Genomic DNA, 14,233 nt, shown 5'->3' on the forward strand with positions numbered 1-14,233 from the left:
CCTTTATTTTTAATCAACCGGCTTCTTTTCTCTTATCCTATCTTCCCCCTAAACCCTATTTCCACATTTCCTCCTTAAAATGGAGGAGCTATAATGAATAAATGGCACTGATGAACATTAAGGTGTTACTTTGGAGTTTAACAATGGTGCTAATAGTATAACCAAAATAAGTATTTGTTGTCTAAATAATGAAAAATTAGTGACAGAAAATTTAGTGATTTCCAGAATTACTGGACTGGACTATACAATAGTTTACAATTTTTTGCTACTAACAGCATTTTTTATAAAATTTATTTTTTAGCACAAGTTTCAAGAGGAGTATGCAGGGAAAGAACTATATGCTAAAATTAGGAGCTGATAACCCATAATTTTTAGACATTACCCCAACTCCCCCTCCTCAAGAAAATCGTTTCTATAGGTACTGAAGGACAAATTTCTAATATATGGATCTATGAAAATTAACTGAAAACAATTCACTAACCATTCCTTTGATGCCCACTGCAATATGAAATAACTCCTAACCAGTAGATAAATAATCCCTTCTAAATCATAAAAAGAAAACTACCTCGAAGTTCAGTAAGAATGTCTATCTTTTGTTCAAGGATTGCTTCAAGCTGCGTAGCATATGAATCAACATCATAGTCCACTTCTTCAGTCATTTCTAGAAGGGCTTTTTCATCTTCTAACCACCGAATAGATTCCTAAAAGAATGAGAAATTAAATTACCTCAAGTTTCCTTAATTGTGGAGACAGGTACCTACATGCCCCAAACCAGGACCTATTTTTAGCATTTGCATTAATAGCAACCCACAAAAGAACCTGTTTTTCCAATGGGGGGGAGGAGATTGTCATCTGGGCCCTCATGTTTGAACTGAATTTTGTCATTCTTCATCAATTTCCCAAGCTCCATCAGAATACTAGGGCTACAGTCCTTGCAAAAACCAGAGGATGCACTAATTTTCTTCCTCAGATGAATCACAGTTACTCAAAGCTAACAAAGCTACTTTTCACTTCAAAGACCCTCAAGAAATGGGAGAAAAATTTAAAACTGCTCAATTTCCTTGCCACGTCCTGAGAGTTAGAACAGTTTTGAAATTTCCAAGTCAAATCCTGCCCTATTTACTTGACTAGCTTCAGTCACATGGTGGGTGCCTAAGGAAAGGAGTCAAGATCAGTTCCCAAACAGTTACAACCTCAATGAAGGAGTCATGATAGATGACTCGGACCAACAAGTATCCATAACGATTTTAGGAAAATATCTATTCAATAACTACCCCTTCTCGAAAAGATAAAGCACTTTCTCATGGGCTCGGAACTATTTACTGCAACTACAATGAGACCTTGCCTACTAGTACAATTATTTGAGAGCAATTTTGCATACCTAGAAAATGATGGTATCTCCAAGTTTCACTTAGGTTGAACAAAGTTAAGCCTCCTCTATATTACTTGTGATTACAAAAAGATTTAAGTTGGGTACTTCCAAGGCACATAAACTAAAAATCCTAGACTAACTCATTAAAATAATCAGTTACCATAGTGTCTCCTTCATTTTCTGGAAATATTCTACATCACCTGCCTATAAATGTTGCATCAAATAAAATGGGAGAATGAAGGAATTAGAGTGAGCATTTATTAAGTACCTACTATGTGCATTATGCCAAGTGCTTAGCAAATAAATTTAAAATACGAAGATTCTTTTGTACGCCAAAGAGATAAGGAAAAAGACTTGTACAAGAATATTCATAGCTGCGCTCTTTGTGGTGGCCAAAAATTGGAAAATGAGGGGATGCCCATCCATTGGGGAATGACTGAACAAATTGTGGAATATGTTGGTGATGGAATACTATTGTGCTAAAAGGAATCCCAGGAAGTGATGCAGAGCAAAAGGAGCAGAACCAGGAGAACATTGTACACAGAGACTGACACACTGTGGTACAATCGAACATAATGGACTTCTCCATTCGTGGCAATGCAATGTCCCTGAACATTCTGCGGGGATCATGGAGAAAAAACACTATCCACAAGCAGAGGACAAATTGTGGGAGTAAAAACACTGAGGAAAGGCAACTGCTTGACTGAGGGGACATGTCTGAGGAGAGACTCTAAATGAACATCCTAAGGCAAATACCAACAACATGGAAATGGGTTTGAATCAAGGCAACATGTAATACCCAGTGGAATAGCACATCAGCAATGGGAGGGGTGGGGGGAAGGAAAAGAAAATGATCTTTGTTTCCAAGGAATAATGTTGGAAAATGACCAAATAAAATAATGTATAAAATTTTTTTTTAAATGAAAAATACTAAGATTTTTATGCTTTTAAGAAACTCTCCTTAAAAGCAAAAAAAATTTTAACAAAAGAATGCATAAAACATCTTTTAAAAAATAATACTAAAGTAGGCATCAAATAAGCCGATTTTTTTTTTTTTTTAGTCAGCAAGACTAAATCTTTAATCAAGACAAGGGAAAGAGGTCAAGATTCAGTAGCCACACAGAACCCAAAGCTCTGGGACTCTGGGAACAAAGTCTGGGAAAACACACCACCAAAGATGATTTTCCAAAGAGCAATAGAACCTGGGGGTCTTATATAATACCTTTTGGGGGAATAAAGAGCAGGAAAATGATTCATTAGCTTTACAATGGGCATGAGGAAATGTGGAGTACAGAGCTAGATCATCAGGGACAGGCTAATACTTTACAAGGTATACAAAAGGATCATTACAGTCAGATACTGGTCCACCTGGGAAAGGATCTCTGATACAATGGGGGAAACTAAGACAAAAAGGGTGACTGAGGTTTGGGCCATTTCTATTACTCCTGTTCAGGATACTTAATGGATGTTTGGTGGTCCATTCTTCAGTCTAAGACAAGGTCAGTCTGAAGGCAAGTTCCCACTGGACAGGGGGCAAACCTGGGGTTTCCAAAAACAGTTGACAAGTATAAGTCGTTCCCCAATTGATAAATGGTTAAAGGATACAAAGAGGCAGTTTTCAGATGAAGAAATCAGCCCTATAAAAATGTTCTAAATCACTAATGACCAGAGAAATGCAAATAAAAACAACTCTGGGGGTAGCCCGCACACCTGTGAAAATATCAGGAAAGAAAATGACAAATTGGAAGGGATGTGGAGGACCTGGGTCATCAATGAACTCTTGGTGTAGTTGTTGTGATTGTGATCCAACCATTCTGGAGAGCAATTTGGAACTATGCTCAAATGGCTATTGCAATTTGAGCATTTGGCTTTGCAATTAATTAGCAGTGTGACTGACAAAGTCAATTAATTGCCCTGCTTAACAGAAGACAAAAGTAAAATAAAAGCATAAGAATTAGTTCCATTTTCTCTTTGACATTATGCCTTACTCAACAAAAGATCTACTGAATTCTAAACTGGTCCTGAACATGGCTATTTTTTTTTTTAATGCTTTTAAGTCATGCTTAGCATTTGGGGGAAAAGAGCCTCAGGTAATTTTGAATTTCAGCCTTTGGTACACATTATAAGAGGCCCAATGTACACATGCCCCTTTGGATTCGTAGTGGGATGGCCTGGGTAACATCTTTTTAAAATTTCATCTACTTAAAAGGCTCTCTGCAAAGATATTGATGCAGACTGCTGATGAGACCCTCTTCAGAGGAAGGAAAAGAAGCTAGTGACATCAGGATTCATGAGTCCAACAGCATTCTGAAAACCTGTCTTTGAAGCTTTACCTTCTTAGGATTCTTGTATCTGTAACCAAACAAACAAAACTCCTCCACCTCCCTTTGTCTACTTACTATGATATAAAATTCTCAACAACTGTCTAAGATCTTCAGGCAACCTGGAACCAATCATCTATTTGTCTGGGATATAGCTCATTTCCTGGGTCCAACTATTTTGCTTTCTTACGCCAAGCCAAAGTGGAGACCACAAAATGGCCATGAGACCACGTTGTACCCATACATGGTTTGCATATATAAATAAACCCCAAAGTGAGATCAAGTTCATATAAAGCTTTATCTGTGTTCCTTGAAATCCCCTAAATCTAACACAGAAGTCACATTCATTTTTGCAGCTTTTTTCCCCCAAATCTCTCCATTTACTTCTCATTAGAATCATTTGAGATTTTTTTGTCTTCAGAATTTCAGTTTAGACAACCACCTCACACCTAGCAGATTGGCCAACATGACAGCTATGCAAAGTAATGAATGCTGGAGGGGATGTGGCAAAGTAGGGACATTAATTCATTGCTGGTGGAGTTGTGAACTGATCCAACCATTCTGGAGGGCAATTTGGAACTATGCCCAAAGGGAGCTAAAAGACTGTCTGCCCTTTGATCCAGCCATAGCCCTGCTGGGTTTGTACCCCAAAGAGATAATAAGGAAAAAGACTTGTACAAGAATATTCATAGCTGAGCTCTTTGTGGTGGCCAAAAATTGGAAAATGAGGGGATGCCCTTCAATTGGGGAATGGCTGAACACATTGTGGTATATGTTGGTGATGGAATACTATTGTGCTCAAAGGAATAATAAAGTGGAGGAATTCCATGGGGACTGGAACAACCTCCAGGAATTGATGCAGAGCGAAAGGAGCAGAACCAGGAAAACATTGTACACAGAGACTGACACACTGTGGTACAATCGAATGTAACGAACTTCTTCAGGAGTAGCAATGCAATGACCCAGGACAATTCTGAGGGACTTATGAGAAAGAACGCTCTCCACATCCAAAGGAAGAACTGTGGGAGTAGAAACACAGAGGAAAAACAACTGCTTGATCACATGGTTCGATGGGGATATGATTGGGGATGTAGACTCTAAATGATCACCCTAAAACAAATATTAACATGGAAATAGGTCTTGATCAATGACACATGTAAAACCCAGTCGAACTGCTCACTGGCTATGAGAGGGGGATAGGAAGAGGGAAGGGAAAGAATATGAATCATGTAACCTTGGAAAAATATTCTAAATAAATTAATTAAATAAAAATTTTCAAATTAAAAAAAAAAGAAATTTAGTTTGGAGAGATTCCCATTCTTCTTGAGCCATTTTGTCTTTTGGAGATCATACCCATTTTACATTCTAAAGTTTCTGAAATCTGCTTTCCTATACCCTAAGACAGTTTTCCAAAACATTTCACAAAACCCTACTCTTCTACACAATGTGAAAGAATTCTGTGATAGCATAGCAAAGTTTTTTTTCCTTGAAAATATAAAATGATGTATCAAAACTTCATTTTACAATTTTGATTAGATTAAATTTAGATTATTAAAATATACTCTTAATATCTTCTTTATTCCTGAGGTAATCTGTATCTACAGAGACAAGTAGGTGGTACAGTAGATAAAGGGCTGGGCCTGGAGCTAGGAAGATTCATCTTCCTGAGTTCGATTCTAGCCTCAGATGCTTCCTAGTTGTGTGATCCAAGGCAAGTATCTGAACTTTGCCTTAGTTTTTTCATCTGTAAAATGAGCTGGAGAAAGAAATAGCAAACCAGATCAGTATCTTTGCCAAGAAAACTCCAAATGGGGTCATAGAGAGTTGAACACAACTAAAATGACTAGACAACAATCTATCTAGATTCTCTGGAAGTAGTTATGAGTATCCATCAACAAAACTCAACGTCCTAAACTATTCTGTGGCTAATTAGTAGGGGATTACTATTCTAACACACTACATGTATGACTACAATTCCCTTCTTTAACCACCTTGTGAAGATGACATTCAATTTTCCCCAGGGTTCCTTTTCACCTAAACAATAATTACCAGAAATCCTCCCCCTTAGTCAGAATGCAGGCCAAGACATCCATTAAATGAGTAAGTACCAGTCTCTAAGAGACTTTGCAGATCAAATTCCATAATTCAACTTTAACACAATAATTCATTCGCCTTCCCTTTCAGTAAACCAAAAGTCAAAACAAACTTAGCCACACTGTAGTTGTTTGTCCGTAAGGACATTTGTGCTAAATTAGCTTCCCAATGGCCTTTAAAATAACCTAATTTCCTAAAGCCACCTCAACTATGTCAATAAATATTGGGGTGGGGTCAGGTGGGGAAGGAGAAAACCATGTCTTCAAAACTTGCCATAGAATAGGAGAAATATATAAATGTTAAGGAGGAAACACGTATGTAGTTTTTGCTCTGTGATATACAGAAAGGCAACTGCTGAACATTACGTAGTCTAGCATTATTAATGACCCCCCAAAAATGGAGGTGATTCTAGTTTCTGTTATTTAGTAACTTTATGCTACCCTTTTCAATGCAGTAGGCTTGTCTTTTTCTTTTCCTTTTTTACCCTGGACATAGATCGATCTATATACATCACGTGTCTTTTGGGGGGGGCTTAAGGACACATGGAAAAACTAATGAGAGTTTTAAATCATGCTGTTGTGATAGTCAGAGGACTCAAGAAACATCTTCAAAAGTCTGAAAGTCATACAAGAGTAAAATGTTTTACCTGGAAAACTGCCCTATGATCTTCTACAACTTGCTCTTCCATTTCTACCATTTGAGAGACAGCTTCATGAAAAGTGAACAACTGTGGAGAAACCTCCTCCTCCTGGAAATAAAATAAACATTTTACAAGGTAATGCTGGTGCTTAGTGCTTCCTGCCCCCATGGCCCCACCCCACCAAAGGTAGCCCTCTAGTAAACAACATTAATATACTACTATAATTGGCATTTTTATTGTTTATGGAAACTTTCATAGTGAAATCACATTTGCTTCCGAAGACCAAAAGATGAAACCAGTTAAGATATCAAATTTACGGGGGCAGCTGGGTAGCTCAGTGGATGGAGAGCCATGCCTAGAGACGGGAGGTCCTAGGTTCAAATGTGGCCTCAGACCCTGGCTGTGTGACCCTGGGCAAGTCACTTGACCCCCCATGCCTAGCCCTTACCACTCTTCTGCCTTGGAACCAATACACAGGATTGACTCCAAGACAGAAGAGAAGGGTTCAAAAAAAAAAAAGGATATCAAATTTACAAAGAAGCAAAAAACTACCTACACTTAAAAGGTTTTACTTAAAGTTCCTCTAAAAATCTGTTCAAAACACCACCTTGAAAAACGGACAACTTTATAAAAGCATAGCCACTAGTTTACATAAAGTAAGACACATAAGGAAATAATACTAACTTCCATGCTTAAAACAAAAGGGGTTATCCACCCACCACTTCCTGACATCTAGATAATAATCTCACAATTTCTATTTCGAAATTTGATGGATTCCCTTTTAAAAGAACCTTCAGATTATCTTTGTACATAGCTGAAAACTGCATCAGTCTATGAAAACCTTTTAACTGGTGAATCAATGACATCCGTTCCAGCAACAAAGTAGCTGACACATCCTACATTGTCTCACTGGATTTTTATAACAATTCTGTGAAAGATGGGACGTACTATAGGTACTTACGTTCTTGAAGTACTAGAAATATTATTTTCCCATTTTGGAGAAGACAAAATTTGGGCTCAGTATTTTTTCCATGGTCACACAGCTTGGTGGGTTTTAGAGGCAGAATTTGAATCCAGGTCTCTCCTAATTCTAAGTCTAGCATTCTTTCTATTTATTATACCATGTTACCTCAGGTGATGCAACTTGTGACAGTGAAACAGTATTCTGATGAAAAACAAAACCTCTGGGATATAATCAATATGTTCTTAAAGTTTACTAAATTATTTTACAATTCTCCTGCCTTGTGAAAAAGTCGGTCATGTGTTCTAAATGAAAAAATCAATTCTAATCAGCCAAGCTATGAATTCAGCTTTTTGATGTTCCAGAAGAGGTAGGTAACCCCAAGAGCAACCAAAGTAAAGTAAAGTCTCCAAACCTTGGTAAACCAGATCACAAGTAAAACTACTGTTCTTACTGTCACATCATTTTCTGCCATCATAAAGGAAGAGAATTCTCGAGTTTGAATGATTCCTCTCAAGGAATAATAGTAGTTAAATGCGTTTGGTCCTTGTAGGATTTGAGGTTTTGACCCAAAGAATTTGAACATTCATAACGAAATCAGCAAAACCTCTACAAAACCCTACCCCAGAGTGGACAGTCTGTGGGGCTGCAGGTGACCCTGGGTGCCTGAAGTCATTAGCAGCTCAGGCAAATCTTAAAAGTTGTAAAGGCTTCAAGAAGGGTCCACAAACAGACTGTTTGGTAAAAACCAGACTAGATTCAGAGAGGTTTTTACCATCAGAAAGTTAGTTAATGGGTAAGGATTTTTGTTTTTTAGCTACCACATCTTATAACATTTTACCAAGGCTTGTAAAAAACTGTCATCATCATGAGGGTACAGGGTAAGATGAAATGATAGGCTTTTCAAGTACTACAGAGAAAGAAATAACTAAGAATCCTTAAAAGTCATTTTCATTTCTTTTTCAAAGATTACATTTCTATCACTGCTACCATTATTCTTCTAGTCTCCACTAAAAACTTGGTGAAGTTTTCCTCTAACTATCCCTTGTCAAGCTTGAGTCTGTCATCAGGTTTTACTGGGTTTTTTTCCTTCTGAAAACTCTTAGTCTTATCACCAACGTTCTGCAGATTCTCCTCACCTTACTCCAGTTCAGGCCTTGCATTACTGAAATAATAAGATATTCATTTGCATTTTAAAGTTTGCAAAGAACAGAGTATAAGATAACAATTGAACCTCATGAAAACTATGATATAGGTACTAGAGGCATTATTATTCCCATTTTACAGATGAAGAAAATGAGTCTTGGGTTATCTGACTTGCCTACAATGCTAAGTATGAAAGGCAGAGTTTGAAAACAGACCTTCCCAACTCCAAAGTCTAACTATCTACTACATCAAACTGGGTCACTCCAACATGCCACTCTTCATAGAGTTAATCTAATGCTAAGATCATTAGTGAACATTTCTGTTCATTTGCTGGCATTCTGCCATTGATTAGGAAGCCTTCCTCCTCCATTCTGCCAAGCCAAACCTTTCTCTTGTCCTTAAGACTGAGCTCAGGTCCATCTTTCCACTAAGCCTTTCAAGACTGCTTTAGTTCACAGTTATCTATGCGCTAGAGCAGCGGTTCTCAACCTCTCAATTTGTAGCAATGAGAATAAATAATGCATATCAGGTATTTACATTCTGAATCATAAGTGTAGCAAAATTACAGTTTTGAAGTAACCACCAAAATAATTTTTTGGTTTGGGATCACTGCAACATGAAGAACTGTATTGCGGGGTCACGGCATTAGAAAGGTTGAGAACCACTGCCCTAGAGCCATGTTGGCGAACCTATGGCACACGAACCGGAGAGGGATTCTCTCTCCCCATCTCCACATGCACCTTAGGACATTTCTCACATAACCCTGTGCCCAGCAGCCCAAAGGGAGCGCTTCCCACTCCCCTGTCTGGATTAAGTCAGGGGTGGAGAGTTCAAATGCTACGTGAGGGTTGCAGTTTGGAGCACTTGGTCTCTAAAAGGTTTACCATCACTGCCCTAAAGCATAGCATTTAATTTCTTGTGTTTCATGTTTCACATGTACTAAACTGTAATCTCAAAAGCAGACATAATTTTTTGTCTGTCTCCATGATATTTAGTACAGTGATGTACATAGCACAGGGACACAACCTAACTCTTTCTTCCTTTACAAAGTCTATAAGAGTTCAGTTGGATAGTTCAATTGTTAATTTCAAAGAAACACTAAAAGATATATAAAATCTAGGACTAGTACTCTCTTCTACTGGAAAGGTCTAAAAATTTTTGTTATATTATATTTGTAGCCTTTTTTGTAGGTCATGGAAACTAGGAAGATCCCCAGCTCATATAAATATACTTTCACTGAATGAAACTTCATTTCCTACTTGACTAAATTCTTGGATTTCATGATCTCTAGAAATTCAACACTTTACAATATGAAATCAATACTCTAGCATACCTCTTCAGATCATTTTCTACCAGACTGCAGGACTTCTTCCTGTTGCATCAAGTATGCCCTTTTCTTTTTTTCGGCTTCTTTTTTATATATTATCAGCTCTCAAAATGTGTTTCATCTAGTTCTAAATCCAATGTTCTCCTTGGCACACCAACCTACTATCTACAAGATTAATGATGAGGGGATGGAGGTAGAATTTTACCATCGTTACAAGAGACACTAAGAGTTGCCATCTCTTTTCTTGTGGTTAGCCTTTACATATAAAAAACTTAAAGCCACTTCCCTCCATCATGTTTTTCCCCAATGACTTTATATCTGGGGCTATCATCCAAGGCCAGAATGACTGGAATCCATCAGTGGCTCTAGTCCAATCAGTAGCGATAGCTTTCTTCAAGGACTTATTGGGGAGGCGGAATGTGTGCCAAGTAGGGAAGAGAAAGAGATCCCCTTTGCAGTTGTGATATACTAAAAAGAGTACTGAACATATAAGAGTCAGCGAGTCTCAGTTCAGACTCCAGCTCTGCTTTGTAACTAACTATGGGCAAGTTACTTTACCAATGAAGACCTCAGTTTCCTTATCTGAAAAACTGGAGTGAGTTTATATTACATGAACTATAAACACATTTGATCCTATAGCTTAAAGATCAGGATGTGCTAGGAAGAACAAAAACAAATATAAACAAATTGCATTAAATAATAAAATGTCTAGATATAGATAGTTTAAGTCTGTTTTGACTGACACCTTATTTTACATTAATGATAAAAATATGACATATTAAAATTAGAAATCATGAAATCAGAAGGAATTATGTATGTAAAAAAGAAATTTCAGAGAATCAATAAAAGTTAGCTGTATATAGGGATAACAAAATTTTTTTTAAAAGCTAAAAAAACTCTCTTAGGGAATATCCAAAATAATAACAGCCAGGTCCTTAGTAATACAAATAATGAATATGCAGAAGTGGTACTATGTATTTAAATATGTTCTATTTGAAGTTATGAGTACGCAAAATACGGTCATTGGTTCCTGAACCCAATAAGTAATAAGAAGTACAAATTCAAATAATGCAACCACTTCAAGGAATCCATGATTTGTATTAATTGGGACCTAGCCAAAAACTCAGTAGAATCATTTCGATTGCTTAAATGGAAATAATGAAAAGCTAAGGTGTAACAACGACCTACATCAAGACTTGAAATTCGAGTACTGATGTCAGATTAGTTAAAAACAATATAAGAAAATAGTCTTTAGGCTATGAGGTCATAATACTATTGCATAAAGCAATTGTTAAGTTACTTACATTTTGCTCACAAAGGAGTTTTAGGTCATCTCTCTGAGGTGAACTTCCTACACCCCACTGTGTTTCTAAATCATCAATTTGATTTGGAGGATGATGCATAATTGGACGAACATCACCAGCAGCAGCTGGGTCTACAGTCAATTCTTTTACCCTAAAAATATAGAGGATATTGTAATTAGTAAAAATTCATTCAGTAATAAAATTCCAGTTTTTTAATTGAAGGCACTATAATTCACTTAACAAGAATGATGATGGCAACTTCAAAAGTTATTATTTTGCTAAAGTCAGGAGAGACACTTAATAAAATGAATATTTACCTCTCTGATTTAATTTAGACTACTCTGTAATCACTTTAATATTGTTATGACATATAACTATTATAAAAATACACATTTACTATAGATAAATAAGGTATTGAAAGAGCATTTAAAAGCAGGAAACATTTCCATGACTACTGAATTTTAATAACAGAAAAAAGGCAGTCTGGTATAGTGGAAAGAACACTAAATTTAAAGAGTTATAAGAAGTGAATTTTAATTCTAGCTCTACAACCCGACTAAAACTTTAGAGGTAGATTATTTAACCAAGACTCTGTTTTATCATTTGGAAAATGAGATAATAGCTCTCTGGTTCCATCTCACAAGATAACTATGAGGATTATATGAGATAATTGATTAGTGAAATGTAAATAAGGCTTTACTGTGTTATTATTACTATTGTGATACAAATTAGGTAACATTTCAAATATCAATCCATTCAATATCATTTTTACAAAATAAATTGGCATGGAAAAGATGGCTTAATTTCAAGATTTTGATGGTCAAAAACTTATTTCTTTTTTAAAGGAGAAAAACTTCTACCAAAAGAAATAAAAGCAATTACTAGATTTTTTTCTATTTTCCAAAAACATCATTTAAATTGTCACTTGAAAAAAAGAATAAGTCTATCAATCAATTAGAAGTTTACAAACTTAGAGTTGTATGCCTTTCAAGTTAGGGTTATTATACGGTTTGAAGGAAAGAAAAATGAGTCACAAAAGATTGGCATGCCATTTTTTTTAAAATGGCATAAAATGCCATTGTCATTTTAATTAAGAATACCTTATTTACTATAATTATGTCAGAATTTTTCTATTTAATATATACAAAGATGACATCATCATTTTAAAAATCACATATACATGAAGGGAAGCAAGCTTGAATTCTATGGCAATAGTTTTAGACACATAAATGAACAACAAAAAAGATAACATCATGCAGGACCACCACCACCACCTGCCAAATGAAATGAGAATGACAAAATATATAATGGCTTAAGACAAGGGAGCAAATGTATGTCTTTTCCAAAATTTATCTCAAAATAAAAACTGAAAATGATAAAAAATCTTATACATAGAATAATGTAGACCTGGTGATGGAAGGAGAAAAGTCGTCATACTCATAGGAAGGAGAGAGATCAGAGCGACTGCCACTACCCTGTGAGAAGGGAATGTCTGATGGACTAATTCCAAACTCCTTTACTCTGCAGCACCAAAATAGCAACAAATTAAAAGAAAATGCTCTTGTAAAGACAGTTGTTGAAATATAAATTCCAAATTCTCATTTAGCACACTTGCTGAAATTGTTTTAAAAGTAAAATAAAACACTATTTGTTAAGTAACATATCACAACAGTAAGATGACATTCCTCTTCTGTTGTGTTCAAGAACCTACCTAATGACAGTTTCTACCTAACGACAGTTCCAGCTCCCCATATTTCTTTTATTTCATATTCTTCGATGACTAATTTTTCTCCTCTGTCATGTCCCTCTTCCTAGAACCATTAACTTAATCTTAAGGCCTGTTCCGTTATACTATTCCCCTTTCTACCTACATTCTTTTCTCTTTTTTGCCCCTTGCCTTCCATTACTAATTCATACTACGTGTTTTTTAAACCATCGACATTTCCTCAGATTCAGCACTGCAATTGTCAGTTATATTTTTAAAAGGCTTTTTGCCAAGGTCAGCAATTATCTCTTTGGGTCCCTCCTTTATTCATACACTTCTTTGATCCAACGGCCATCCTTTATTTTCCAAAACACATTGTCCTGATGTCAAATTGTACCATAATCTCTGATTAATCCTCTTTTGTTTCATTGTAGTTATCATAAATGTTAAGAATTTGTACCTAGTCAGTAGTATAAGGACCAGAGCGACCAGGGTCCTTTGGCCCTTCATCCTTTAGTTTCTTTAGAAACTCATTTACTTCATATGATTTGAATTACAGTACAGTCTAACTGTACTGTTAACAGTCTAACTGTTAGACTGTTAAACAGTCTAACCTGTCTAACTCTTTGGTCTTTTCATATTAAAATGAAAATATGCCAAAATGTTAGCACATCTAAAAATACAAAGGTATTTTAAAAAATCATACTATAAATAAAAGGATTAATAATTACAGGATTTTATCATTTCAGACAAAACTAGAAATATAACAGTTTTAGTAAATTCAATGAATTTATTTGGTTTTAAAACTCCATTATTATAACACAAAATGCTGATCAATTATTTTCTATTCTATATTATTTCTACTAAAGAACAAAATGGATTTTAATGAAAGCAGAAGAAAATCTATATAGCTGGATGGATAACTTTTTTTTAAACTGCAAAAACTGAAATATTAATAGAATGATTTACCAAAATCAATTGTAAATTATCTTGAAAAATCAGCAAGGATGTAGGAAATAGATAAACCTGTGTCACAATTTTTTGTGGCATTCATTGGCTTAAATACAGAAGATTGATCTTTCCTAGCTCTACGGTTCAATAAATTTTTTTAACCATTAAAAAAACTTGGCAGTTGAATGTGAAAACTTGAGAAGTCTCCAATATTTAAGTTAAATGTAATTTTTCTATGTCTCGGTCTAAAAAGATTAAGAAACTGTATGACATGGAGTTTTGTTAGCCTTTTTTTTAATTCACATATTTTGTCTCAGAATTAATACTGAGTATTAGAGCTCTGAGGCAGAAGAGCAAAATGAGTTAGGCAATGGGGGTTAACTGACTTGCCCAGGGTCACACAACTAGGAAG

General features: G+C 35.8%; 1 protein-coding gene across 4 annotated transcripts in view; it reads right to left on the reverse strand.

The window, feature by feature from the left end:
• KIF2A (kinesin family member 2A) overlaps window positions 1–14,233 on the reverse strand; it is a 119,023-nt gene that overhangs the window by 6,656 nt on the left and 98,134 nt on the right. For 3 of the 4 annotated variants that reach the window (XM_003340570.4, XM_007486377.3, XM_056824870.1), the window contains exons 17-19: window positions 11,166–11,316; window positions 6,434–6,535; window positions 566–701 (exon numbers count right to left, since the gene is read on the reverse strand). In XM_003340570.4, coding sequence (XP_003340618.1) covers window positions 566–701; window positions 6,434–6,535; window positions 11,166–11,316 — 389 coding nt within the window. Of the gene's footprint in view, window positions 1–565; window positions 702–6,433; window positions 6,536–11,165; window positions 11,317–12,572; window positions 12,687–14,233 lie in introns of all 4 variants that reach the window. The other variant, XM_001381330.5, reaches the window with a different exon arrangement.

This window comes from Monodelphis domestica, chromosome 3, assembly GCF_027887165.1.
Source record: "Monodelphis domestica isolate mMonDom1 chromosome 3, mMonDom1.pri, whole genome shotgun sequence".
NCBI lineage: Eukaryota > Metazoa > Chordata > Mammalia > Didelphimorphia > Didelphidae > Monodelphis > Monodelphis domestica.